This window comes from Pan troglodytes, chromosome 5 (genome assembly GCF_028858775.2).
Source record: "Pan troglodytes isolate AG18354 chromosome 5, NHGRI_mPanTro3-v2.0_pri, whole genome shotgun sequence".
In the NCBI taxonomy this organism is placed as follows: Eukaryota; Metazoa; Chordata; class Mammalia; order Primates; family Hominidae; genus Pan; species Pan troglodytes.
Window position 1 is genome coordinate 11,056,997 of NC_072403.2, and position 27,284 is coordinate 11,084,280.

At 48.6% G+C, this 27,284-nt stretch overlaps 1 protein-coding gene across 6 annotated transcripts in view; it reads right to left on the reverse strand.

Annotated features, from left to right (window-relative positions):
• Window positions 1-27,284, reverse strand: part of LYRM4 (LYR motif containing 4) — a 232,408-nt gene that overhangs the window by 70,134 nt on the left and 134,990 nt on the right. The window contains exon 3 of one of the 6 annotated variants that reach the window (XM_518217.7): window positions 4,773-5,843. The exons of 4 other annotated variants lie outside the window; for them this stretch is intronic. In XM_518217.7, coding sequence (XP_518217.1) covers window positions 5,775-5,843 — 69 coding nt within the window. In that variant the 3' untranslated portion in view covers window positions 4,773-5,774. Of the gene's footprint in view, window positions 1-4,772; window positions 5,844-27,284 lie in introns of those variants that run through there. One more of the 6 variants, XM_016954860.4, reaches the window with a different exon arrangement.

Consider the following 27,284-nt stretch of genomic DNA (forward strand, 5'->3'; position numbering starts at 1 on the left):
TTTTTGAGACAGAGTCTCACTCTGTCACCCAGGCTGGAGTTCAGTGGCGTGATCCTGGCTCATTGCAACCTCTGCCTCTGGCTTCAAGCAATTCTCTGCCTCAGTCTCCTGAGTAGCTGGGATTACAGGCGCCCACTGCCACGCCCGGCTAATTTTTTTTGTATCTGTAGGAGAGATGGGGGTTTCACCATGTTGGCCAGGCTGGTCTTGAACTCCTGACCTCGTGGTCCATCCACCTCGGCTTCCCAAAGTGCTGGGATTACAGGTGTGAGCCACCACACCTGGAGGAGATATTCTTTAATCTAGAAAGCAAATACTAGTTTGTATGAAGTACTTAGCAAAAAAAAAAAAAAAAAGCTAATTTTCTACAAATGTATATTTTCTGTATACTTGTTGATATTTTACTGTGCTTTTATTTTCAGTCTTAGAAACACGCAGCCAATATATAGAGCAACCTTCCTCAAACTTTTAATGTTAATCTCATGACCAAAGTAGAGAATCTCCCCCCACCAGCCCTCCTCTTCCAATTGAACTTACACACAAAGAGCTTTGCCTAAAGCAGGAAGTTATTTGCTCTATAGAGTTACGGGTAAAATCTTTATAAGGGTCTTTCAAGTTGTTTTATCCCAGTGAATTTTTTTTTTTTTTAGACAGGATCTCACTCTGTCACCCAGGCTGGAGTGCAGTGGTGCGATCATGGCTCACTGCAACCTGCGCCTTCCAGGCTCAAGTGATCCTCCCACCTCAGGCTCCAGAGTAGCTAGGACAACAGTTGCATGCCACCACACCCAGCTAATTTTTGTATTTTCTGTATAGACAGGGTTTCACTATGTTGCCCAGGCTGGTCTCGAACTCCTGAGCTCAAGTGATCTGCCCACTTCGGCCTCTCAAAGTGCTGAGATTACCAGGTATGAGCCACCACACCCAACTCCAGTGATTTTTTAAAATTATTAAATGGATAAACAATTTCCTGGGAAGAAAAGAGCTACCCTTTCTCTACTTTGAAGAAAAGATAAATTCATCGAGTCTGGGCTTTCTGTTTGAAGTTGAGGTTGTTCGAAGTCAGCAGTGGGGACAAAATTCCAGACAGTGGCTGGTCCTGTCTGGTCTCAGCCAGAGCCCCTTCTTAGTTCCTCAGGCCCTGCTCCTGAGACTCCTCATAGACTCCCTGCAGCCCTCAGGCCTGGTCTCCTCATCCAATCAATCACCAAGTTCTGCTGACTCGACTTTTTCTTTTCTTTCTGGTTGGCCAGCCCGTCCATCTGTAGGACACGTGATGACTGTTTCGACTGTTTCTCCAGGACTTGTTCTCTAAAGGGAGTGACCTGTATTCTGAAGATATTTGTGGAAATGTCCCCATACAGGAGACCTGCAGTTTTGGCCATTTGTCTGCCTACTCTTTGGTTTGCTATGTGGCCCTGAGAAAGTAATACATTAATACATTAATACAGAGATGCTCTCTGTATTAGTTTGCTGTTACTTCATAATAATCTACCTCCAAACTCAGTGACTAATGTAACAGTTAATTATTTAGCACATGTCTGAGGGGTGGCTGAATATGACTGACCTAAGCTAGACCAGGCTAGGGGACTCCGTGGACTTTCTCGCGCATCCACAGGTGGGCTGGGGAGCTCGGGCTGTGCTCAGCGGGGGCAGCTCTGCTCCAGGTTTCCTGTCCTCCTTCGATGGTGGCCCACCCCAGCCAGTTCTCAGGGTGATGCTGACTCTGCTTCTGTTCAGCTGTTGCCTCTTGGTGAAGTCACCATCATCGCTTGCCTGGAATGCCACACCCAATCCCCCACTCCTCCCAAAAACTGGTCTCCCTGCATCTCTCCCAGTGTATCCCCTCAAAAGCAGACAATGTGACCTTTTAAAAAATACAAACTTCGGTCGGGGGCAGTGGCTCACGCCTGTAATCCCAGCACTTTGGGAGGCCGAGGCAGGCAGATCATCTGGGGTCAGGAGTTCAAGACCAGCCCGGCCAACATGGCAACATCCTGTGTCTACTAAAAAATATAAAACTTAGCTGGGCATGGTGGCGTGCGCCTGTAGTCCCAGCTACTCAGGAGGCTGAGGCAGGAGAATTGCTTGAACCCGGGAGGCAGAGGTTGTAGTGAGCTGAGATTATGCCACTGCACTCCAGCCTGGGCAACAGAGCGAGACTCTGTCTCAAAAAAACAAAACAAAACAAAACAAAACAAAAACCTCATCTAGCCTAAAAACTCCCGAGTTGCTCACCATCCTTAGGCTAAGGCTCCAAGGCCGTCCACGATGTGGAAAGAGCCCTCTTCCTTGCCTGCCACCATCCCAGACTCCCTTTAGTTCTTTGCATGGCACTACCCTCTCCCCCAATTAAGGGCTTTGCATGTGCTGTTCCTCCTGCCTAGAGAGCTCCTCTCCCCACCTTCACACAGCCAATCCTCATCATTAATTTGCACGTGTAAATATCCCCTGGGGAGCCCTTCCCTGGCCCGTCCCATCGGCTCTGGCAGCACTCATATTTCCCTCTTTGTAACATTCGTAACACTTGTCATTTTCTTCTCAGATTTCCCTGCTAGACACAGGCTTTATGAAGGTACGTCTGTCTTGTTCACTGGTTGCTCCCTGGCACCTGGCACTAGGTGGCCTTAGTCAATACTGAGTGAAGAAATGAATGAGTGAAAGGGGTTTAGGGGAAAGGCCCTGACTCTGTACGTGATCTGCAGATGTTCAGGCTCTTTGTTTTAACACCTGAAGATTTGAGGGTTGGACTAGGTGAGCTCTGATGTTTGTCATCTTTGTAGGCTTCACCCTCTGCCTGTCCCTTTTGCTCCTGGATGATGGTGGGTTGTATGGTGGGGCTTGAGATAACGGGAGAGGCTGTGGATGAAGGGAGTTAAAGGTCACTGCTACTTACTTAGCAGCAGGACGGAGTATACCTAAAGCAATCTAGCCAATTCTTTCAGTTCCAAAATCCAGATTCCAACAGCCATCAGAATAACACAGCCCTGTACTTGGCCGTGCAAGATCTCCCAGCTATTTTGTCATGACAGCCAGCCCAGCCCAGAGCTGTCTCTGAAAGTCTAGGATATAGCCTTGCTCGGCCAATGAGTTCTGCCTGGGAAGTTAACTAATGATAGTAGTTCTCATTTGCTCAATATTAGTGCTGCAAAGTGATCTCCAGACCCCAGCCTGGATCCTATCTTCAGAGCAGGCACAAGTTCTAGAGAGTTCTGTGAGGCTGGCCATGATGGATGTTGGAGTTGCCCACATTCCCCTCAGTTGGTGCATAGTCAAGGAGGCGGAATACTTCCCTAGAGAAACACCAGGGGTCACCCCCATGGGAATGCCACTTTATTCGAAGCTCTAGCATCAATATTGGGTCATCTCAGTTGGGGAGTACCCAGTGCCAGGCTCTGCCTGCCAGATACACACCTGAAAGGTGGAGGACCAAGGCCTGTTTGTGGCGTTTCCTGCCACAGAATTCGGATTTGTATCTTTCTGCAGATTCCAAAGGCATAGTTAATTTTACAAAATTAAGTCTGCATTAGCAAGGCTTTGGGCATGTTCAAACCCATTCATGCAGTTTAATGAACACAAAAGCAACCTGCTGTTACAGCCTGCAGCCCACGTTAAGTTTGGGTGGACTGCCTCATTGCGTAAAACCTGGGGGAGTGGGAGAAGTCTCCTCTGGAGCTGTTATCTTGCCGGCAATTTGATGCCTTCAGCACGGAGGTTCAAATCTGGACTTCGGTTCCAAGTAGCAGTTGCTTAAATTAAGTATAAATTGGCAGTGCCGTGCATTAGTAGCATGGTTGGATGCATTCACTGCTGAGTGACCACGAACTCCACTGCACTGATGCAAAGTGGAAAACCTGAGCCAGAGCCACACACAGGGCTGGGCTGGGCGGCTCTGCCCCGTGACAGTCAGCTGAAGGGAGTGATTACCCTTGCCACATCACCTCCGTTCACTGTCCACCGAACAGCTCTCCCCCAGTTAAGGGCTTTGCATGTGCTCTAACACTGCAGCTCCCAGGCAGGAACTGGTTAGAGGGTAAGAGATCTAGGACTTGCTAAGAGCTTCATTATTTTCACAGATGCTCAGGACTTTATCCTGAAATTGGCAGGGCGTGGTGGTTCATGCCTGTAATACCAGCACTTTGGGGGGCCGAGGAGTTCAAGACCAGCCTGGCCAACATAGTGAAACCCCGTCTCTATTAAAAATACAAAAAATTAGCTGGGCGTGGTGGCAGGCCCCTGTAATCCCAGCTACTCGGGAGGCTGAGGCAGGAGAATGGCTTGAACCCAGGAGGTGGAGGTTGCAGTGAGCCAAGATCGCACCGCTGCACTCCAGCCTGGGTGACAGAGCGAGACTCCATCTCAAAAAAAAAGACTTTATCCTGAAATCAAAAGTTGTACTGCCAAATAGAATGGCTACACGTTACATCTATTTGAACGCATCATTGCAGCAAATCTATGCTCTCTAAAAGCGACCGGAAGACATGAGTTCTCACATGAGGGTGAGACGAACACGGGCTCAGACTGCGTGCTCACTCCCACGACCGTCAGAGTTAAAATGAGGGGGTGACAGTGCTGCAGCTATTCCAGGACCGGTGCTATTTATATGAGCCTGTTCCAAACCTTAACACACAGATACCAAATCCACTGAGCACTGTATGCAAAGGGAAACAAGAAACCGCTCTGCCAGGTCTGGTCCCTCGTAAACTCCCCAGATGACAAGCAAGTTATTTAATATGTTCTTTCTATGTTTGGAATGAATCTGTTTCCAAGAATAAAAGCATACAAACAATATCTTTATTACCTGTAATATACTTAAAGAGCAGGGGTCCCCAGTTGGTTAAACATTGAAAACACTGGGAGAGCTTCAGAATAGAGAAAAATGACCGTGCCTCACCCCTCACTTACTGAGTCAGAATCTGCAGAGAGGGAAGTGCTGAGAGATGTCTTTTTAAGAAGCTCTCCAACTCTCCAGGTGCTTCTGTCCACCAGCCAGATCTGGGCACCAGTGCTGCCCACCATGCCCCAGGCTTCAGGGTATGGGAGTCGCCCTGGGCTTGGGTCAGGCTGGGGCTCTCTCATTCACCAGGTGTGGGGAGGGGCTTGAGCCTGCATTTCCAGCAAATTCCCAGGTGGGGCTGAGGTTGCTGATCTGCAGTGCTCCATCTCTGGGTGTGTACCTACACACCCGTCACCTTTGTTGTACTGGGCTGAGGTATAAGTCGCAGGGTGCACCGTGTACCCCCGTAGCCCTGCCCTACTCCATGCTGCCCCCAGTCTCAAGTGGTGCTTGAACTTGCCTTCACCAAGGCAGTTCTCGTCACAGAGTTTAACCCTCCCTGAGGGCCCCCAACAGCCTTCTCCAGGCCTTGTATCAGTAGGAAATGAAAATGCATTAATCGGGAGGGGTTTATCTGGGGTCAAAGGCTCAGGGAGATCATTCTTTTTATTGTCAAGGACCAAGAAACAAAGTGTAGAAATGCTATACACAATGGTCATGAGCTACAAGGTAGGAATGGGGTGCAGGGGAGACGTGGTAACACAGCACTATTCTGAACGAACTCCAGCTCTCCATTCTAACACTTGAACCAAGGAAAGACAGCAGTCCTTTTTCACTAAGCCTGCAACAGAATGCAAATGTGACTTGGTTTATCAGCTCCCACAGGACAGGCAGCGCAAAAGGCTATTGTAAGCTGGTTTTGGGAGCCCCCATCTCAAACAGAGAGTGGATGCTGAAGGTGGTCCCTGGCCGCCACTGGTGGCTGGTCCCCGGCTTGCTAGGTCCTGGGCATGTCTCGATTCTCAATGATCAGCTTGTCAGTTGAATACAGTTGGCCAATGTGGACCTGAAGGCAAAGAAAGGACACAGGTCAGGAACCGTGGCCCTCTAGCCCCTGGGAAAGGCCAGAAGGAACATTTCCTGACATTTCTAATACAAATGTCGGCCATCCCAGGGCTGCTCCCTTCTGGCAACTGCACTGCGGGGCAAAGCCGGCCGCTAGAGCACCATCCAACCCCCGTTTCCCTCACTGTGAGAAGTTACAGAGATCCACACACCCATTCCTTCCCTCTGAAACAGCACAGGAGGCTGCAGCCTGGGATTCCGGGGCTGTGCTGAGCTGGGTGACGCCTGCCTGCTGGTGGCAGAGCTGTCAGATGTGTGCCCAGTACCTCCTCTCCTAAGAGGGCTTCCTTCCCTTAGAACTGATTCTCGCATAGGGAAGGGGTTTTAGAACAGTGCAGAAATGGGTGCCGTCTATGCTGGGGTAGAAAAAGCACTGCATTCAGGGCAATGCAAACACCTATTCCGTGGCCCATCCCGGGTGGGGTCGAGGGCAGTTCTCTGAGTGCCTGCACCTCCTGCCTTCTATCTTTCCTGCCCCCTTCTTTTTAAAGTGTTCTTTTTATTAAGTGTCTTAATGCCCAATGTTTCCACTGTCTCAGGTGGATGCTGGAGCCATTCTCTGGGGCTAGAGCAGGTCTTTCCTCTGCAACAAAGGGTCTTGCCACAGTTTTTCTGTAAAGCATTTCCTCAGTGATACATTTCTAAGACCAAGTGGAATGGGTGAAGGAAGGGCTGATCATTAGCAACTCTATCTGGATTTCAGACCAGTTGGTCACTATCTATGGGTAACTCGGGGCGAGTAACTGCTGTTTAAGGAAACGACGGTAAACTCCTAAAGGCCACAGCTACCACCCAGAGCAGCCAGGGGTCAACATCCTCATGGTTTTCCTCCCCGATCTTAGTGCTCTATTTCGAAGTGAAGGCCCCGGACAGAAGGCGCCACCCAGAGCAGCCAGGGGTCAACATCCTCATGGTTTTCCTCCCCGATCTTAGTGCTCTATTTCGAAGTGAAGGCCCCGGACAGAAGGCGATCATGTCATTACTACAGCATGTGTTAAAGAGCGGTGCTCTGTCACCAAGGACAGCCGCGCCGTCCATCTGAGGTGTCCTGTTTTCCATGCCATTTGCTCGGTCTTCAGTCTGCCCTTGCACAGAGGTATCTTGAAGGTCCGTGGCGTGGATAATAACTAAGTGTTCCGGTGCAAGAGAAAGCGAAGGAAGAGGCGAGAGCAGCACGTCATCTAAGAAGAACGAGAAGTAGACGGTGGAGATATGGGGGATGGGGGGATCTTGCAGGTATTTTTAAATGCAAGTGAATGTCCTAATTAAAAACCAAAAGAGGTAGGTAGGAGTTATGGGAAGGGGGTGTAGAGAATGAGTGCTCCTAACAAGTCACAGTGATGAGCTTTGCTACTGTGTCTTCAGTCGTCCTTTCCTCTCATTAATATAGAGAAGACTTTGGACGCAAGTGGATGGGGAGGGTCTGGGGTGCTGCGTTTCTCGCAACCTGCAGGTAATGCTGATGCTGCTGGTCCACCGGCCACAATTTAGGTGGCAAGGTCGGAAATCATCTTGAGGGCTGTGAGGAGCCGCACTGGGTTTCTCAGGGGCTACGGTACAGTCACGATGAATGCACCACAGGGACTTTCTGGCCTTCCCTTCTGGACAACCTGAAATAGCTGCTGGGTGAGCTGAAGCCATCTATACCCTACTACAGAGAAGGGGAGGATCGGCATTGTCCTCCACCCTGAATAGTACATGGTTTTGTTTTCATATATTAACCTCAACAGATAGATGAACCCACTATCAAATGATATTGAGAAAAGAAAGGCTAGAATACCAATGATCCTTAAAAAAAGGGAACCATTACTTTTTGGATAATTAAAACTAGGCTAATATAAACAGTTTTGTATAACGGCTCGGATGGTTCAGCTACCTGGGAGCTTGTTCTGTATTTAATTGATCTCAGGGGATTCACCAGGAACCTGTCCTAGAAGTGTCCACAATCGGACATTCACGAGTACTTGACAGAGTTTACCGTCATCTTCTCAAGGCTTTAGTGGCAGGCAGGAGTTATGGGACGGCATAAGAAGAAACCTGTTCAAAAATGCAATGGGCTGGCTTGGGAAGCTGTGAGTTCTCTGTCCCCGTGAGGAGCAGAAAGTGAGGATGGAGAAGGAAGGTATATGCTAGACCAGGGTTGAACCAGATGGATTCCTTCCAACTCTCAGCTTCTGTGATTACAGGCACTGTCCACGGCTCCGGGATCCATCTGGGACGCCTCTAATGACAGCCGCGTGGTCTCTGAATGACCCCGTGTTGATCCACGTGTTCTGCTTCTGGCACTCTGGAAGGAAAGGTGGCACCCTGGAAAGGCCCTGGGATGGGCGGGGGCGGGAGGAACAGGACAGCTGGGCTGCAGCTTGGATGGCTCTGCCACTTGCCATGTGAGACTCTTCACTTCCTCTCGTCTCAGTTCCTCGCCTGTGGGATGAGGTCTGGAAACTTCTAGGTGATCTTTATGGTCCTTTGCAGCTCCAGCAGTCTTTGGGCCCTCAACAAAGCTGGCCAGTGTCAAGAGAAAGATGTGTGAGATCCCCAACCAGTACAGCACCTACATGGCATGGGAGTCCCTAGGGCGCTGGTGGGAACCTGGCCAAGGGACAGTCGTGGCAGACATGGAGGGGAGAAATGTGTTGCAGTAGCAGGAGGGGTGACTGGCTTCCTGCCCCCTCCTGCAGGGAGGGCGCTCTTCTGTCCACCCGTTCACTGCCTGCAGCCTGGGCGCCATGCTCACGAAGCCCGTCCTCCTCTTTGCAGCCACCTGGACCATCTGTGTGGTCTGTGTGTGGTCCCTATGAGGTCACGTGCTCCTGTTCATGTCTGTCTTCCCTCCTCCAGCCCCGTGAGAGCCCCTCAAAGGCAGGACTGGTGAACACTGCTTTCTGTGTCCCTGGGCCTCGCACAGTCTTGGTAGACAACACTGCTCAGCAGATCTGTGATGAGCGAGCGAGAGAAGGAATCTGAGCCCAATGCACTGAGAGCACATGGCTCTGCCACGAAGACAGACAGGCAGGCAGGGCTCTTTCCTACAAGTGAAAGGCATATACAGAACACAGTGCACAGGTGTTTAAAGACCCAGAAAACCTGAAGGAGCCCTGGAGGAGCAGCTCAAGCCCTGAGTCATTCTGCAGACAAGCAGTGACCACCTCCTGTTCCAGGCACCTTGTGCGGGTGAGACTTTCAGATGTGATTAATGCCTGCAGAAATCTCTGAGTCAGGAAGGGAAAACTGACAAGAATTGAGATAAACGACCTAGCATCTGGAATGTGCTAGCATGAGGAGGGCACACGGGACTAGAGGGATCTAGAAGATGTGACTCAGCCTGAGGGAGTCAGTGAAGACTTCTCAGAGGAGACAGCCTCAAGGGAGGAGGAGCTCAGAGGCCCAGAGGCTGGAGCCGGGGCAGGGGTGAGAAGCCCATGACACGATTGGACGTGGAGACTGTCAGAGACAGAAATGGGCTGAGTGTGGATAGAGAAGGGTGAGGGTGAGGATGGGGGTGGAGAAGGCAGAGAAGAGAGAATAAAAGTGGGGTAGGGCCAGAACACAGATGCCATGCTCCACTTGGAGGGAATGGAAAGCTGCTAAAATGTTAAAAATGGAGGACCAACCCACCCAGATCTGTGGTTAAAAAGATCACCTTGTCTTCAGGTCAAGGCAAAGAACAGGTGGAGAGGTGTGGCGAGGGGACCCAGTTAAGGGGCCAGTAAGAGTGCAGGTGAGGATGGGTGCGGTGGCTGACGCCTATAATTCCAGCACTTCGGGAGGTCGAGACGGGTGGATCACGAGATCACAAGTCTGAGACCAGCCTGGCCAACATGGTGAAACCCTGTCTCTACTAAAAATATATAGGCCATGGTGGCACGCGCCAATAATCCCAGCTACTCAGGAGGCTGAGGCAGAAGAATGGTTTGAACCTGGGAGGCGGAGGTTGCAGTGAGCTGAGATCACGCCACTGCACTCCAGCCTGGGTGACAGAGCGAGATTCCGTCTCGAAAAGAAAAAAAGAGTGCAGGTGAGAGGTGATTCCAGCTTGGAAGGAGGAGTGGCAGAAGTTATAGACGGGCAGCCAGAGGAATACGTGGGTGCTGCCCTGAAGGGGGACCCACCCTTGCAAGTTCAAGACTGCTGCAGGTGGATGCTGTAAGAATCACTGCCCTCAGTTTTTGGTGAAGAATGAAGGCCCAGAAAAATCAATCCATATAGACACAAAGACATGAATCCCAGATCTTCTGATCTCTGTCCAGTGCTTTCTCCAAAATGCTGCTCCTCTACCAGGTCCCAACAATTTCTTCCTTTCTTTTCTCTCTTTTTTTTTTTTAGAGACAGGTTCTCACTATGTTGCCCAGGCTGGTCTTGAACTCCTGGGCTTAAGTGATCCTCCTGCCTCAGCCTCCCAAGTAAGTGGGATTATAGGCATGTGCTGCCATGCCTGGCTAATCAATGATTTCTTCATAATGCGAATTACACATCACTATAACTATGAGCCTACGTTATGAAAATTTGAGATAACCACATGAGATAACTGCGGCCTGCCCAGCATCCATCTCTCCTTTTTCTTTACGGGGTCAGTGCACATCTAGAAGTTTACACTCTCCAGACTCCTGTGCAGCTGGAGGTGGCCAATGAGGTGTCAGCTGTCATCATGGCTGGAGCATCTAGGCAGTTCTTGAAAGTGGGCTGCCTCAGACTGGGGGCACTCAACTGCCTGCCCGCCCCCCCAGTTTGTCTCCATTCTGCCTGGAATATGAACTTGATAGCTGGAACACCAGCAGCCATCTAGCACTGTAAGGTAAGTTTGATATGGGAGCTACACGCTAAGGCTGGGGGGCAGAAAGGTGGAGACTGAGTGCTTGATGACCATGGAGCCACCATGCCAGCTCTGGACGCCTTATTGCCAGCTTTCTTTTATGTGCGAGAAAAATAAACCTCCATCTTTTAAAAGCTCCTGTTACTTGGGTTTCTTGCTACACACAGCTAAACCAATCCTTACTGACTTGAATGCACAATGAGAATTTTAATGTGAGATCATAGGACTAATGAAACGAAGGCCGGTGCAGAGAAGGGGGTAATCTGTGCCCCGTGGCAAGTGGAAACAATGTCCCTATCATCTGGGGAGGTGCAATTAACAGGTACCTATTGTAGCTGTTTCCAAAGTTTAAAAAAGCTACACAGGAAATTATAAAGATTCTGTTCTTTCTCTCTTTAAATCAGGGGTGTCCAATCCTTTTGCTTCCCTGGGCCACACTAGAAGAAGAATTGTCTTGGGCCACACATAAAATACACTAACACTAACGAAAGCTGATGAGCTAAAAGGAAAAAAAAAAATCGCAAAAAAAAAAATCTCATGTTTTAAGTTTACGAATTTGTGTTGGGCCACATTCAAAGCCATCCTGGGCTGCACGTGGCCCGCAGGCTGTGGGTTGGACAAGCTTGCTCTAAATATTTAGTTGCATTTGGATATGTGGCTATTAATAGTTTGGTATTTTTGTCTAGTCTGTTAAATCACATATAGATTTAAAATATGGTATATATATACACAATATTTAAATGTGGGATCATAGCATAACTTGCTTTTTAACTTAACTTCATATTATGATCCTTATATCATTAACTGTTCTTTTAAGGAATATTTTCAGTAACTGTATAATACTCCATTGTAAAGATATATCACAATCTATTTAATCACTCCCATATGATGAACATTTAGACTGTTTCCACTTAATGCTAGGATTATCATTCTTATATATAACCTTTTATTAAATCTGATTTTTCCTTATAAAAGGTTTCTAGAAGTAGAATTGTTGGATAAACAGATATGAATATTTTGATGGTTACTGATGGATCTTGCAAAACTACTTTGCAGAAGGTCTGTTTGTCCGGCTGACGCTCCCTCTGGTGGCCCCTTTGAAGGCTTTGGCGGCACACTTATCATGCCGCAGAACAAACACGCTTCTCCCCATGTAGCTCCCTGTGTGAGCTGTGTGTGCTAAAGGCCGTATTCTCTATGTGGCGGCTAGAACAAGAACACAGGATTCTCCTGTTGTGTGGCCCTCTGCTGTGTTCCTTACCAAAGCCCCCATTACAGCAGTTACCATCATGTTTATTTCACAAAGTCCACCAATCTAGAGGATGAAAATTCTGGGGGAGGGGTGCCCTCCCGTAAGGCATGTAGCTGTGAGGTGGGATCAGCCCCCTGGAAAAGACCCCACAGGAAACCCACAGAATAAAGAACTGGGGGGCAATCTGAAGAGCCAAGTTTCAGGAAACTTGAAATCAAAACAAACCAAATTTATAGTCTGCTTTGACAGAAGTTTGAATTAAATTAAAGAAAAAAAAACCCATTCCAGTATGACAATTTTATGGCCCTTGGGGGGAAAAAAACTAATGACATCAGGTCTTACAATGTGAATGGTATTAAGCGGATACAGAGATGCATGTCTGTCTGATACATATACCGCATATATTGGGGTCACCCACATGGTCCCTATACTGAAATGGTAAGTGGGCCTGCCTCAGTTCCCCTACATGAGCATCGGTGACTGAGGGGAGGAGGGAGAAGGGATCATGTTACTTGACTTCGGTGCCTTCAAAGCACAGTTTAGGACAGTGCCAGACACATAGAAAGTGCTCAGAAAGTACCTAACAACTAAAAATATCAGTCCCATACTCCATGGTTCTAAGGGTCTGTGCCCGCTGACTCTAAAATCCAGAGAGATGAGTGATTACAGAGTGCTCTGATGGTAAGCCACAAGTGGAAATACAGAACTGATGAAGACAAGTGAATAAAAACAGCGGTAGGACCACTTACTGCAAAAAGAATGTTCGCTGACCATTAAGTGAAATCAAATGATTTAAATTTGGCCCAGCAGAGGGTTTAAGCCTAGAATCCGGGGCTATATGGGATTTTCAGAGCCATTACAGAAGAAGAAGGGGAAATATTCAGTTCACACAGGGAGGAAATATTAAAAAGTTATCTCAATGAGGGGTAACCAGTTGAGGCAATAAATGTTTGTGTAACAGTTCTCTTGCATTTATTTGGGCTGTAAAATGTGCCAGCACACAACAGGAGGCTAGCCGGGACTGCTGCTGTGGTGCTAATGGCAGAGAACGATGCTCCAAGCTGCAGGTGTGAGGGTCTGGTCAACGGAAGTAAGGTAGTGCAATTAACACCTTCAAGTTACAGTCCCTCCAGAATCCCAAATTGACTTATACAGCCACATCAGACTATTACTGTGCATAAATTGGTCATTAAAGCTGATCACACTTTTATTCTATTAAGTTTAGGGAGTTGGCATTAGAGTCCATTGGAAAAGTACACAGATTACTCAACTGCCAGCAGCCGGGGATGACTAGATGGCCCAGAAACACTTAAGAGCTCTGAGACTCATTAGACAAATAACCTGCAGGGGAGGAAGGAGCAGGATATCAGAAAATACAATTGGGCACAATGTTTCAGGTCTTCACCGCTTACTCTTCTGAAGCAATGCACAGCCATCCCCGCAACACATCTCCATCTGATGGGGGTCCCAGAAGCTGGGCGCAGTTGCCAGGAGAGTGGGTGGGGAAGGTGGGGAACGGATGCAGCCCTGGGCTGGGATCCTACTCCTGCCTCTGCCACTTCCCGCCTATTTCGCAGAGTTGTTATGGGAATCAAACAAAACACTAGATATGAAGAAAATCTACCATTTTCCCCAGTTCCTTCCCAGGGCCCAAACATATGAAATGTCCTAACGCTACTGGGAGGATTCAACAAGCACAGTGCTAGGCACCTGGCAAGGGCCTGCTAAGCGTTACTTACATGCACAGATTTGTGCTAGGCCTGTCTCTGTCAAGATGTGTATCATGGGTGGGGCGCGGTGGCTCAAGCCTGTAATCCCAGCACTTTAAGAGCCCGAGGTGGGTGGATCACGAGGTCAAGAGATTGAGACCATCCTGGCAAACATGGTGAAACGCCGTCTCTACTAAAAATACAAAGATTAGCTGGGTGTGATGGTGGGCGCCTGTAATCCCAGCTACTCGGGAGGCTGAGGCAGGAGAATCGCTTGAACCTGGGAGGCAGAGGTTGCAGTAAGCCGAGATCGCACTCCAGCCTGGCGACAGAGCGAGACTCTGTCTCAAAAAAAAAAAAAAAAAAAAAAAAAAATTGTTCTCCTGGGGATTTGGGACTTAGCTTAAAGGGGCTGCGGTAGCCAGAATATTTCTTGGAAGTCTCGTATTGATCTTCATGTAAATGGTGTACTCTGCTCTATAGCATATTTGTGCTTATTTTCGTATAAAAATGTTTTCCCTGCCAGATGTGGTAGGGAAACCCACCTTGGTACACAACTGTAGTCCCAGCTACTCAGGAATCTAAGGTAGGAAGGTTGCTTGAGCCCAGGAGTTCGAGGCTGTAGTGCTTTACGATCTCGCCTGTGAATAAATACTGCACTCTAGTCTCAGCAACATAGCAAGACCCAGGCTCTTAACAGTTTTTTTTTTCCTCCAAGTTGACAAGTAACCCTGACCCTCCAAGACGACGCACTGTTTTTACCCTGTTGCCTTTGAGTACCTTCTGATACACCCAGTTTCAGAAGCATATTTTTAAGATACTGCACTTTCCTAAGATAGCTACACTTTCATGGGGGCTTTGGAGGGCCAAAAAAACCCCTTAAGCCACCAAAACTATATATATATATATATATATATATATATATATATATATATTTTTTTTTTTTTTTTTTTTTTTTTTTTTTTTCGAGACAGAGTCTCACTCTGTCATCCAGGCTGCAGTGCTCTGGTGTGCTCTCAGCTCGCTGCAACCTCCACCTCCTGTGATCAAGTGATTCTCATGCCTCAGTTTCTCGAGTAGCTGGGACTGCAGGCATGCGCCACCACACCTGGCTAATTTTTGTATTTTTAGTAGAGATGGGCTTTCACCATGTTGGCCAGGCCGGTCGCAAACTCTTGACTTCAGGTGATCCGCCTGACTCGGCCTCCTAAAGTGCTAGGATTACAGGCATGAGCCACCATGCCTGGCCAATACACTTTTGATAGTAGACCTTCAGCATATGGTCTCAGATGGCACATGCTAAACTGCCTGCTCCTGCTCATCTGCACTGAGGAAGGTAAGCATGACATCTGTGGCCCTCCTCTGGCTTATGACAAGGCTGGACATCCTTTCACGCCGCCTGCAACTCATGCAGCAATTGTCCCCGGTGAGATCCCAGCATGGAGAGGCACTGCCACAGCCTCGCCACTGTCAAGTCACCAGCGATAAAAGCTTATTTGTCAAATAGACCATTTTAATCATGCTTTTTATATTTCCCAATTCAAAAAAAAGCACACTGAAATAGGGACACATGAATTCATGTATATATTTTTTCAGTCTCTTCTGCATAGCAGCAAGAAGTATTGTGAAACCCAAACTTACGAATATCGACCCCATGGTGTTCCTCTAAAAATAGCCCTCAGTCCACATAACCTTTTTTCTTTCTAGAATCCAGCAGGCTTGTTTTTCAAAATGTTTACATATAATAGCATAACACTGCTACTTTTAATTCTGCCACCATTTTATGCAACAGAGGAGTGCCTGAAGGGATCATCCGAACTGGAATACTGAAACTTCAATCTCCAATGAAGTGTGGTAGCTGAGAAAGAAGGCCATGTCAAAGAAGCCAGGGGTGCATCTTTTTGCCTCCCCTCTCCCAGTACACACCCCATCTCCATCCTTCCTGTAAGCCTTGAATGTTAGATATGGGATATTCTTAATGTGGAGGGAGGCAGTGGGGAGTCGGTCTCTTATTTCCTCTGTGTTGTTGCTGGCAGAGTGATGAGCAAGTTCATATCCCTGCCCACTATCCCGTGTCACAGTTAATAATTAATATGTTTCATCTTTGCTTGTTGGGACAAGCGAGAAACAAGGTGCAAGAGCGTGCACTCTTCATCAGCATGCTCACACGTCCAGTCCACATCCACTGTCCCTGGGTGACTATAGATAGAGCCCTTGTTCATTCTCAGTTGTCTGCCTCAATCATGAACACACAGTTGTCCTCACTCTTCTCCACTTTTGTCAGCTGCACCAGCTTGTTGTCTTTCTGAATGTCTCATGTTTAGTTAAAAAAGGCCGGGTGTGGTGTCTCACACCTGTGATCCCACCACTTTGGGAGGCTGAGGCGGGTGGATCACTTGTGGCCAGGAGTTCGACACCAGCTTGACCAACGTGACAAGACCCCGTCTCTACTAAAAATACAAAAAAATTTAGCTGGACGTGGTGGCCCATGCCTGTAATCCCAGCTACTGGGAAGCTGAGGCAGGAGAAATGCTTGAACCTGGGAGGCAGAGGTTGCAGTGAGCTCAGATTGCACAATTGCACTATAGCCTGGGTGGCAGAATGAGACTCTGTCTCCAAAACAGAACAAAACAAAACAAAACAAAACAAAACAAAAAAGGCCCACCATGTGATGGTCTCTTTCTGTGGCATCTGTGACATTCCACATCATCATAGGAAAGGGAATGAAACTATTTTATTTTTTGAGAAAGAGTCTCGCTCTGTCATCCAAGCTGGAGTGCATGATCTTGGCTCACTGCAACCTCTGCCTCCTGGGTTCAAGCGATTCTTCTGCCTCAGCCTCCCGAGTAGCTGGGACTACAGGTGCATGCCACCACGTCTGGGTAATTTTTTTGTATTTTTAGTAGAGATGGGGTTTCGCCATATTGGCCAGGCTGGTCATGATCTCCTGACCTCGGGATCCATCCAACTTGGCCTCCCAAAGTGCTGGGATTATAGGCATGAGGCACGGTGCCTGGCCGGGAATGAAATTATTTGAATGGATCTCAAAGAGCCCAAAGTCCTGGGCAGCTAACAGTGGTTCCCATCTCACAAGCTTTCTGTTCTCTCTGCAGGAATGAGTCCTTTTTGAATGGGCACACATGTTAAGGCACAGGTTCCTATTGAGGTCTGTGCACGGGAGCCACAAGGTCTGCTTTGTAGTGTGCCTGGAGTTTGTTCCTTCTGGTGGGTTCGTGGTCTCTCTAACTTCAGAAATGAAGCCACAGACCTTCACGGTGAGTGTTACAGCTCTTAAAGGCGGTGTGGACCCAAAAAGTGAGCAGCAGCAAGATTTATTGTGCAGAGCGAAGGAACAAAGTCTCCACAGCGTGGAAGGGGACTCCAGTGGGTTGCTGCTGCTGGCTGGGGGTGGCCAGCTTTCATTCCCTTATTTGTCTCTGCCCATGTCCTGCTGATTGGTCCAGTTTACAGAGTGCTGATTGGTCCATTTTACAGGGTGCTGATTGGTCCATTTTGCGAACCTCTAGCTAGCCACAGAGCGCTGATTGGTGCATTTTTACAGAGCAATGATAGGTGCATTTTACAAACCTCTAGCTAGCTACAGAGTGCCGATTGGTGCGTTTTTACAGAGCACTGATTGGTGCATTTTACAATCCTCTTGTAAGACAGAAAAGTTCTCCAAGTCCCCACTCGACCCAGGAAGTCCAGCTGGCTTCGCCTCTCAGTAGGACCTAGGTGGCCCAGCCCTACCTGTGGAATTTCTCATCAGGGAGGTAGTTGGGGGGTGGGGGCACGCATGTCATTGCTTCCTTGCTTCTGACTAGCGTCCCTGAATGAGAAGCAGTGCTCATCTAAGGGGATTCAGGCTTAGCACTTATTTTTTGAGTATTACCTGGTTTTCCTTCCCTCCACCCCCGCCCTGCAATGGAGTGAATACTTTTCCAAAAAACAAGCAAAAAACCAGGGTATCTATTTTCCTACCAGGTGTACTTTGGGTACATAGGGCCATGGACTACAAAACCAGGGGACAGAAGTATCTTTGCACCCTACAGTGTTCCTATAGGATGCTATCGCCTGCTACACTGCTAGCTGAAGGCAGGGAATATCTTCCTGTCTTCTATACGTACACCTGTACTTTAGAGGAGCTGGGTTTTATGCGTGATTTCTATCTGCTGGTCTAGACCACTGCTCAGGGTGGGGAAGACAGTTATAAAACAGGAGACAGCTACCTCCCTGACCCCTGATGGTCAGTGCAGAGAAGGCCACATGGGAAGAGTGGATACAAACAGTGCCAGCCACTAGCCAGGAGTCCCCTGGAGCTGGCATTGCAGCATTGCACAAGAGAGGATCCCCAAGACAAAAGCATCCAAACAGCACACCACGTTACATGTCAGCACCGCCGCAACTGTCACCAGGCCCTTCTGGGAACTGGGCAGAACTCAGGGCCCAAACATCACGTCAGAGGAAAACCTGGCATTTCCCTGGGATGGCGACAAGAGAGCCCAGGCAAACTGCCAGAGGTAATGTCCCATCAGAGGTCACACTTCTGCATTTGGGGAGAGACCAAAGCTCAGCTGCATGTCTGTCCCTGAACTCTGCTTCATGCCACCAAAACCACAGCGGCAAGGCCAGAATCCTGGCCCCTCTACAATTAGCTACAAGGTGATGCAAATGCTGAGGCTGATCCTTCCTGGGATGTGTGCTGGGGAATGAGCAAGTTCTTGATGGTGTGTACACCACCTGCTCTGGGGGATACATATCTTTGACAAACTTTCTGGGGCAATCAGGCTGCCTGTTGCTATTTTACTCCTCTAGGGACACCTTTTTTCAAAGTCGACTTGAACCAGTTCTGGTTTTAATATTTGCTTTAATCAAATATAACTGAGCAGGCAAGCTCAGCAGAAACCTGCGGGAAAAAGGCACATCCCGAGTCTGCTCGCCCACCCCCAGAAGACTTGTTTGCAGAGACTTAAAGATGGACGGCCTCTCTGGTTTTGCCTGTCACCTTCATCCGGTGATGACTGACAGCACCCTGCTGGGTTGGACGGTACAGAGAATAATCACCCACACTAATCTGATTCTAGAAGTTCCTGACTTTGTGGGCTTCCAGATGGCGGGTAGCATTGAGATGTCACCACTCTGAGAGTTTCACAATTTCCAGAGCAACGAACACAGCAGAACCAGAGTCAAGGGTCCTGCACCACAAATGCGACACTCAGAACTGGAAAGGGCTTCCAGAGTAGGAACCAGAGGTCATACTTGTTTTTTTCTTTAAATGTAGGCTTGTAAAATGTGCTGATTGGTGGCCTCTTTAAATAAGTGATCCAGGGGAGTCTGATGCTTTTTGGCATCAAATCGTCAGGAATGAACAACATCCCTTGATGAGATGCAATGAGTGCCCCTTCCCCGCTGGGCTCCCTCCTCTCACCGACCCAGTGCTTTCCAGAAGTTTCTCTTGGACAGTCCCACATCCACCTGTTCCTGACTGCATGCCATAGCTGGTGGCAGCTGTCCTACCTCTGCGCTCGTGGGCCAACATCTGGCTCATGCAAGAAATGGTGGTGAATACCAACAGAGACAAACGAGGCAGACATCCCCGTCTGCACGGTTTCCCAGTACATGCTCTCCTTCATGCTCAGCATCCCAGGCATCCTTCCACGTCGGCACGCACAGACCCAACTGTCTCCTCCCAATGGCTGCAGTATGTTCCTCTGCTCACCTCCCTCAGGGAGCTGCTACGCGACATCCACGGACTGGAAAACACGTGGCCAGCAACACCCTCTCAATCGCCCAGGGCTTGGGAGCCTTCCAGGAATGATGTCACAGGCTAACGATATTGGGGTCATCGGTATACCAACATACCCAACTACCTGGGCTCCTTTGTCTCCCCCCACCCAGAAGTCAGGCTGAAGGGAGCCCCAAAATGGTGAGAGGGAAAAACATCGCCTTGAGCCACAGGGCCTGACAGGGCCTCAGCTGGGGCAGTGGGCCCGGTGCTCTGAGAATACTTGACCCTCGCCCAGCACACACGTCCTCATCCCAACCCCAGCCTCGGGAAGGCAGCAGCTCTGTTCCCAGAAGCCCTCAGGAAGAGCTGGTCATGGAGAGTGGAGGTGAGAGAGAACAGAGGGTGGGACATGGGCAGTCAGCAGTGGTGGGACAGGGGGCGGTGAGCAGGGAACAAGCAGTGCCCTGGTTAACGTGACTCACCCCCGAAGACACTGCTCCTGAGCTCTTCTGTAGGACCCCCACATCGCAGGATCTAGGAGACATCTGAGTATACGTATAAGCACTTCTGGGGGAAGGGGACCCTTGGCCAGGGTACAGGACAAAACTGACGTTCAGGCAGCATGCCCTGGCCTTGTGGTCAGAAGTTGAACAACTTCCAGCTGTTCCCACGGCCCCTACTTAATAAACTGCCCTCCTCCCTTTTCCCTCTCCTGGGGTGCCCTGGCTCCCATCTGGCCTGGTAGGCCACTGACATGCTGCTCTAGCGTGACCAGATTCCATTCTGAGGGGCCCATGCCGATGGCCCACGGCAGTTCAGTATTTTGAGTGTCACCTGTAGGGTGAGGACCTCGGAGTAAGAGTTTGGGCTGTCCCTGAAAAGGAAGCCATGGTCTGTGGTGACAGGCCACCATCAAGCCACTCACAGTGTAGTTTTTCTCTAGCATTCTGCAGGGGAGATGCACGCACAGCTGCACAGAACAGCTGTGTGCTGCAAGAGGTGAAGATGACGTGGATGGGAGCCTCAGATGACACCGGGGTCTGGGAGATGGGGAGCTGGGCCTCCTGTTTTCTGGTGCCAGTCCAACTGTGCTGGCTCTTTGGTAGTCCTCTGCTCTCCCAGGGCCGTGGAGGGGGCGGGCACACGCTGCCTCTTAGCAAGCTCACCTCCCAGGTCCCTGGGGCTGTCTTAGGGCATGGGGAATTGGCTGGTGGCTCCACAGCCCTAGTGTGGTCCCTGAGGCCCAGTTTACTGGACACACCTTCCAGTTAAACACCTAGAGGGAAAAGAACCCACTTGCAGGGCTCCACATACCGGCCCAGAATCCTTGGCCTCCACACCAGAACGTGTCCACTTTTCTCCTGCTGCTGCCCCCGCTGCTCTGTCTCAGGTGAAATTCCCATCTCGGCCTCCCAAAGTGCCGGGATTACAGGTGTGAACCACTGAGTCCAGCCTTATTTCCTAGTTTTTAGAAAATTTAGAGAAAAGGTTTCTTTCCTAGCAGACACAGGGCTGAGTTCTTATGTCCTTTGCTTCTTTGTTCTTTCTCCTCTTTTCCATTTCCCCCTTTTGCCTATGCCTCCGACTGGCCTAAAGTGTGACTTCAGAAATGTTCATCCCTCATGGGCGGATCTCCAAGCGACAATCACCTCTATTCAGGGAGATGGGATTCGACTTCAGTCACCATGATGGCAAGCAGGTAGCCATTTAACAAAGGATCAACAGTGGGCGGCAGACTTCATCCTGACGGGCGGGCCCTCCAACCAGCAAGTGTCCCTGACCCACCTCCCTGCCCGGCTCCCTTGGCCAGCAGGGCTCAGACTGCAGTGGGTGCCGGCTTTACCGGAGGGCTCTCTGCCTCCCCAGAGATTATGAGTTAGCAGATCTGGGATAAGGCCGCAGACCATGCTCTGGAAAACTGCTCCAGGTATTCACAACTGTGCCCTGTCACCATCCAGCACCAGCCACACTGGGTTGTGAGTATACTTTGTGTGGTTTCGGTGTTTGTCTCTGACATGAGACTGTGAGCTCCCTGAAGTTGGGATGAGCCCATTTCATGTCCCCAGCACCTAGCAGTGCAGGGCTTCCCTCGTCTCCTAGTGAAACTATTCCTAAGAGTCTGGGAAGCCAGTCATCTTCATACAAGAACTGTGAGCATCTTCCTGGCCTTGCTGACGTGGCTGCTGCAGCCACGGTAGGACAAGGGGCCTGTGCCCCACCTTGCTGCACCTGCATGGCTGCTGAAGTCATCCCTCTAGAGACACATGCTCATCACATCAACCCATGGCCCAGAAACCTCCAGTGGTTTCTAGGATGGCTCACTCCTATGGAATCCTCATTCCCTGGCTGGGTGCCAGGCCCTCCCCCAGCTCTCCTCCCTCTTCCAATCAACTAGTCCTGGCCTATCACTTGCTTTGGTTGCCTCGACATGGAACCTTTGGTCTAGGCAGCCGGGATGGAGCCCATGACCCAGGCTGTGAGCAAACACCCCCATTCACCTGTCAGTTCCTCGAGCACAGTGACCCTGGCCTGTTCCCAGTGCCTCGCGTGGTGCCTCAGCCACTCTGCTGGACGAAGGAATGAATTCCAAGAGAAGGAGTCACCTGTGTAAGGTCTCAGGGCAAGCCCTGGCAGAAGAGGAACAAGAATCCCAGAGTGGTCACCACACATGGAGTTGCCACAAGCCTGCAGCTGAGCCTGGCAGAGGGAGGCACTCCTCCCAGGAGCATTCTTCATGCTGTTTAGGGACAAGATGTTCTAATGTACTCATATGAACTAGGAAACTGAGAAATCTGAGGGACTCAGCTCTTTTTAGGCAAAGCAAACCTTGAAGGCTTTGATGATAAGCTCAGTGAGAAAAGCTCTGGGTTTGCACTCTGACCCCTGAATCCCACAAACTCAGCCTGCAGTAAGTGGCTTTCCTTTGGACCCATTTCTGATGTGCGTTTTGGTTCAAACAAGGCGGCTGATCCACTTCTCTCAGCATCAAGACAAAGGGACACTGACTCTGGGTCTAACCCTGAGGACGCTGCCCATTGGTGGGACAAGGCCTTCCTTCTGGGCAGTTTGCGCAGACATCGCCTTTCACCATGCACATGGTTTATTTCTCAATTAGAGTAATACGTTCCTGTCACTTACCTTTGGGACCCTATTATAGAAAGCTGCAGAGTTTACCACAAAGTTAAGCCCTTTAGATATGAAGATTATTTCCTTTACTTTTTGATAGAAGTATCCTAAGCTCTTCTGATGCAGAACAATGACTCTTCCAGAGCTGTGCAAACACAAGGCTTCCTCTCCCTTGGAAGACAGTGATGAAAAACCTTCACATCCTTGGCCCTTTGCTAGTGACCCGGCCAGAGCCAGGCCACCAGCACCAACTGAGTATAATGCTCAGGGGAATGGACACAAACCCTTCAAGACCCTGGGGAGATCGGCAGTGTAGTTGCTAGAAATGCTCAGGTATTTGAAGAATGCAGACAGCAGGCAGATAACAGCCCAGAGAAATGCATGAAAAAGCAACTGAAGTACAGTGCAAGAATGATTCTGTACAGCAACTACACCCAAGGGAATGAAAACATACGCCTCAGAAACGTGCACAAAGATGGTCACAGCAACACAATCCACAACAGCCAAGAAGTGAAAACAGCCCAAATACATATTAACTGATGAACAAATAAATAAAATGTGGTATATTCATACAATGGAATATTATTTAGCCACAAAAAGGAATGAAGTTCTGGTACATGCTACAAGGATGAACCTTGAAAATATTATGCTAAGTGACAGAAGCCAAACACAAAAGGCCACATATTGTATGATTCCATTTATATGAAATATCCAGAACAGGCCAATACATAGAGACAGAGGGCAGGTTAGTGGCTGGGGATGGGTGGGCAAGTGGGAGGGAGTGTGGAGTGAGTGCGAATGAGTACGGGGTTTCTTTCTGGGGTGCTGAAAATGTTTTAAATTTGATTGTAGTGATGCTGGCACAACTCTGAATATACTAAAAGCCAGTGAATAATATACTTTATTTATTTATTTATTTGAGACAGTCTCACTGTCACCCAGGCTGGAGTGCAGTGGCACGATCTTGGCTCACTGCAACCTCCGCCTCCCGGGTTCAAGCAATTCTCCTGTCTCAACATCCCAAGTAGCTGGGTCCACAGGCACCCGCCACCACACCTGGCTAATTTTTGTATTTTTAGTAGAGATGGGATTTCACCACGTTGGCCAGGCTGGTCTCAAACTTCTGACCTTAAGTGATCTGCCCACGTTGGCCTCCCAAAGTGCTGGAATTACAGGCATGTGCCACTGTGCCTGGCCTCTTTTTGTGCTTTTTGTTGAGATAGGGTTTCATCATGTTACCCAGGATGGTCTTGAACTCCTGGGCTCAAGTGATCCACCTGCCTCGGCCTCCCAATGTGCTGCGATTACAGGCATAAGCCACCGTGCCCGGCCGAATAATATACCTTAAATGGGTAAATTTTAAGGTATGTGAATCTCAATAAAGATGTTAAAAAATACAGGTTAAAAAGTCACTAAATATTTCGCAATTACAGCCCCAATACTGTCTAGACTTGTGCTACTCCATTGGACATGTGGCTGTTTAGCACTTGAAATATGGCTGGTCCAAACAGAGATGTTCTATAAAGTATAAAATACAGACTGGGTTTCAAAGACTTAGTAAGAAAAAAAGGAAAATATGTTAATTTTTTTGTATTGCTTAAATGACAATCTTTTAAATATACTGGGTTAAAGAAATTATGTTATTAGAATTAATTTTGCCTGTTCTTTTTTGCTTTTTAAAATGTGGCAACTAGACAATTACACATATAGCTTGCATTTATAGCTTATGTTATTTTTCTAATAGACAGTGTGATCTGTATCATCCTTTTTTCATTTTTATTTATTTTTAGTGGGTTTTTAAAAACCTGTGATAAAAACAACATTGTTACATTACAATTTACCATTTTTAACCCTTGCTTTTAATTTTGAAATAAATATACATTCACAGGAAGTTGCAAAAAATAGTAGAGAGAGGGTCCCTGTACACTTCACCCTATTTCCTCCAATGGAGACATCCTGCCAAATTATAGGATAGTATGAAACCCAGAAATTGACATTTACACCATCCTTTACAATTTTTTTGGTGGTAGACAAATCAGCACCTGGATGAGAAAGAGTCTGGGCAGGCAATGGGAGAGGGTGTCTTACAGTTGTTGATTTCTCTATAAAGCAAACTTGGTTCTGCTTGGATTAATAAAAATTAAGTGAAAATCCAAATTTAGGTTTCTTACTGTCTGCAGAGAAATATTTTATAGGAGCTGCCAATAGTGAAGAGGACTGCAGTGATGACATTTATATCCTGGAAGCAGGGCACCCATCACTGCTCACACACCCTGCTCCCAGCTGTACGCAGGAGTGATATGGAGTTGCAAAATAAGAATGCCCTGTGGCCTCGTAGATACAAATTTCGTCCCTAGCTCACCCCTCACTCAGGAGTAAATGGAACTACTGGACTTCATAGTAGTGGAGTACATCTCTTTGAAGAAAGTCAAAGTGACAAGGCTGCCTGGCTGACAGATGGCAGATAAAAAGGAGCCACCTTTAACTTCTTCCTCTTCAGGGAAGGAAATCATATCTGGAGATTTCAGTGCCCCTTGAGAGGAAGTGACAGTCACAAATACGTGCATTTGGAGAAGATGCTTCCCTCCTCTTTTCCCTCCTCATAACTATTTTGTGAACATGTCTCTTGAACCCTCTTACTGTTCTTTTGGTTTCCTCTTTGTCCACACTTCGATGTTCTCACAGGACTCTGGATATGAACTACTACATGGGGTATGACCAAGCTCATCAATCATGCTTTTATTTACATTTTTTTTGTGTGAGGCCCCATGTCACCTGCATGACTAGGTGACGCCGCCAGCACCTGGAGGGAGCAGATGCTACCAGCAGAGAAGGGCCTGGGGCTTCTCTTGGGCAGCCAGTGCTTGGGCCTATGCCCTTCAAAGGCTTGACTTTGCCTCTCCAGAGCTTCTGATGTGCTCCTTACATATGCGCTTGCTCAAAAAACTGCTCAATCTCCCAAAAGACTTCTCTCCACGTGTGCACTGTCCCTGAGGGCTTAGAGGCTGCGAGCGGCCACAACCCTGCCTGCACCCCAGCTATGCTTCCAGGCCATCAGTGGCCACTGCACTTGATGGTGTGATCTTCGGACTGCGTCTACCTGCTCCCGCACTCAGCTGGGGATATGGGAAATAGTGGCATTGGGCTCGCGGGCTGCCCTGAGACAACCCAGGTTTCTCCAAAGGATTACCCTGTGTGTTAGCTTCCTAATGCTGCAGTCAAAAATTACCCCCAAACAGGTGGCTTAGAACAACACAAGTTTATTCTCTTATAGTTATGGAGGCCAGAAGTCAAAAATCAGTTTCACTGGGTGAAAGTCAAGGTGTTGTCAGGGCTGGCTTCTTCCCGAGGCTCTGGGGAAAATCTGTTTCCTTGTCTTTTCCAGCTTGTATGGCCTCCTGCGTTGCTTAGCGTGGGGTGCCTGCCTCATCCTCGAAGCAGCCACTCTGATCTCTGCTTCTGCCACTTTCTCTCTCTGTGCAATCAAACCTCCCTCTGCCTTCCTCTTAGAAGAATAGTTGTGATTACAGTAGGGCCAATGTGGATAACCAAGGCTGATCTCCATCTTAAGGTCCTCATTTGATCATACCTGTGAAGTCCCTTTTGCCATCAAATGTAACATTCACAGGTCTTGGGGATTACGATGTGGACGCCTCTGGGGGCCATTATTCAGCCTACCAGATCTTACTTTATGGCTTTGTTGAAAACAATTATTTTTAAAAACGTAATGTATCTTACTGTGGAAAATGTGAAAATGTAGGACCTAGGACCATCCTTACTCCACCAGCCACACTGAAGGGAGAAGCGAGAGCGCAAAGCAGCCCAACAGGCCAAGTCAGAGAGATTCGTGCCGAGGTGAAGCAGGGGTGTGGATGGGTGGGAAGGCAGCTGTGCTGCAGAAGTCTTCATTCAAAGTTGGTAAGTACTTGGAATATGCTTTTCTTACAGATTATGTTCTAAATATGGATTAGGTTCCCAGCTCTGGCTACAAAAACTAATTAAATCTGAAATCTTTTTCATTAAGAGGTACTAGAGAGAGGAATTCTGGAACTGTGGAGCCCTGAATAGACTATGCTTCCCCTGTTCCCACCCCAGCGCTGGGGGAGATGCTGGTGTGAGTGAGGTCTTGGGCCTGGGAGTGGGCTGCAGGGGGAGTTCATGAGAGCTTTCCTCCTGGTGGACCATGCAGGGCCTGGAGGCCAACGCTGGGATTCTGGGATTAGTGGGCCTGGAGGAGACGTGTGAGCCCTGGGAATCTGGCTGTCACTGGCCTCCCAAGTGAGCTTTATCTGCCAAGCAGGGGCTAGAGGGCAAGGCTGTTGCTCCCTGTTCGTCAGGCTGGCACTGCACAGGGGACCTGGGAACAGGGAGACTGGCAGCTGCCGCCGCTGCTGCCCCACTGGTCCTCCGGAGCAGGGAGCCACTCACGTTTACCACCTGCAGAACTGCAGGCACATGGGGTGCTGTAACAAGCAGACCTGGGCCCCAGTGAGACGACAAAGAAATATTGCCTAAGGGAATCCAGGAGCCAGACAGAAAAACCTGAAACAAATGGCTGCTTCTAAAACTGCTGAGAAGAGGAAGACAACAAGTGGTACACAGCAAGAGCACTCAGAGACTCGGGAAAAACAACTAGTCAGCAATAAACTTCTTTATGAAATTTATGTCTAGGGAAACAGGTCTTGGTGGGAAAAACTGGTATCCTCTTATACATAATAGTAAAAAATATATGCTTCTAATTATAAACATTGGGC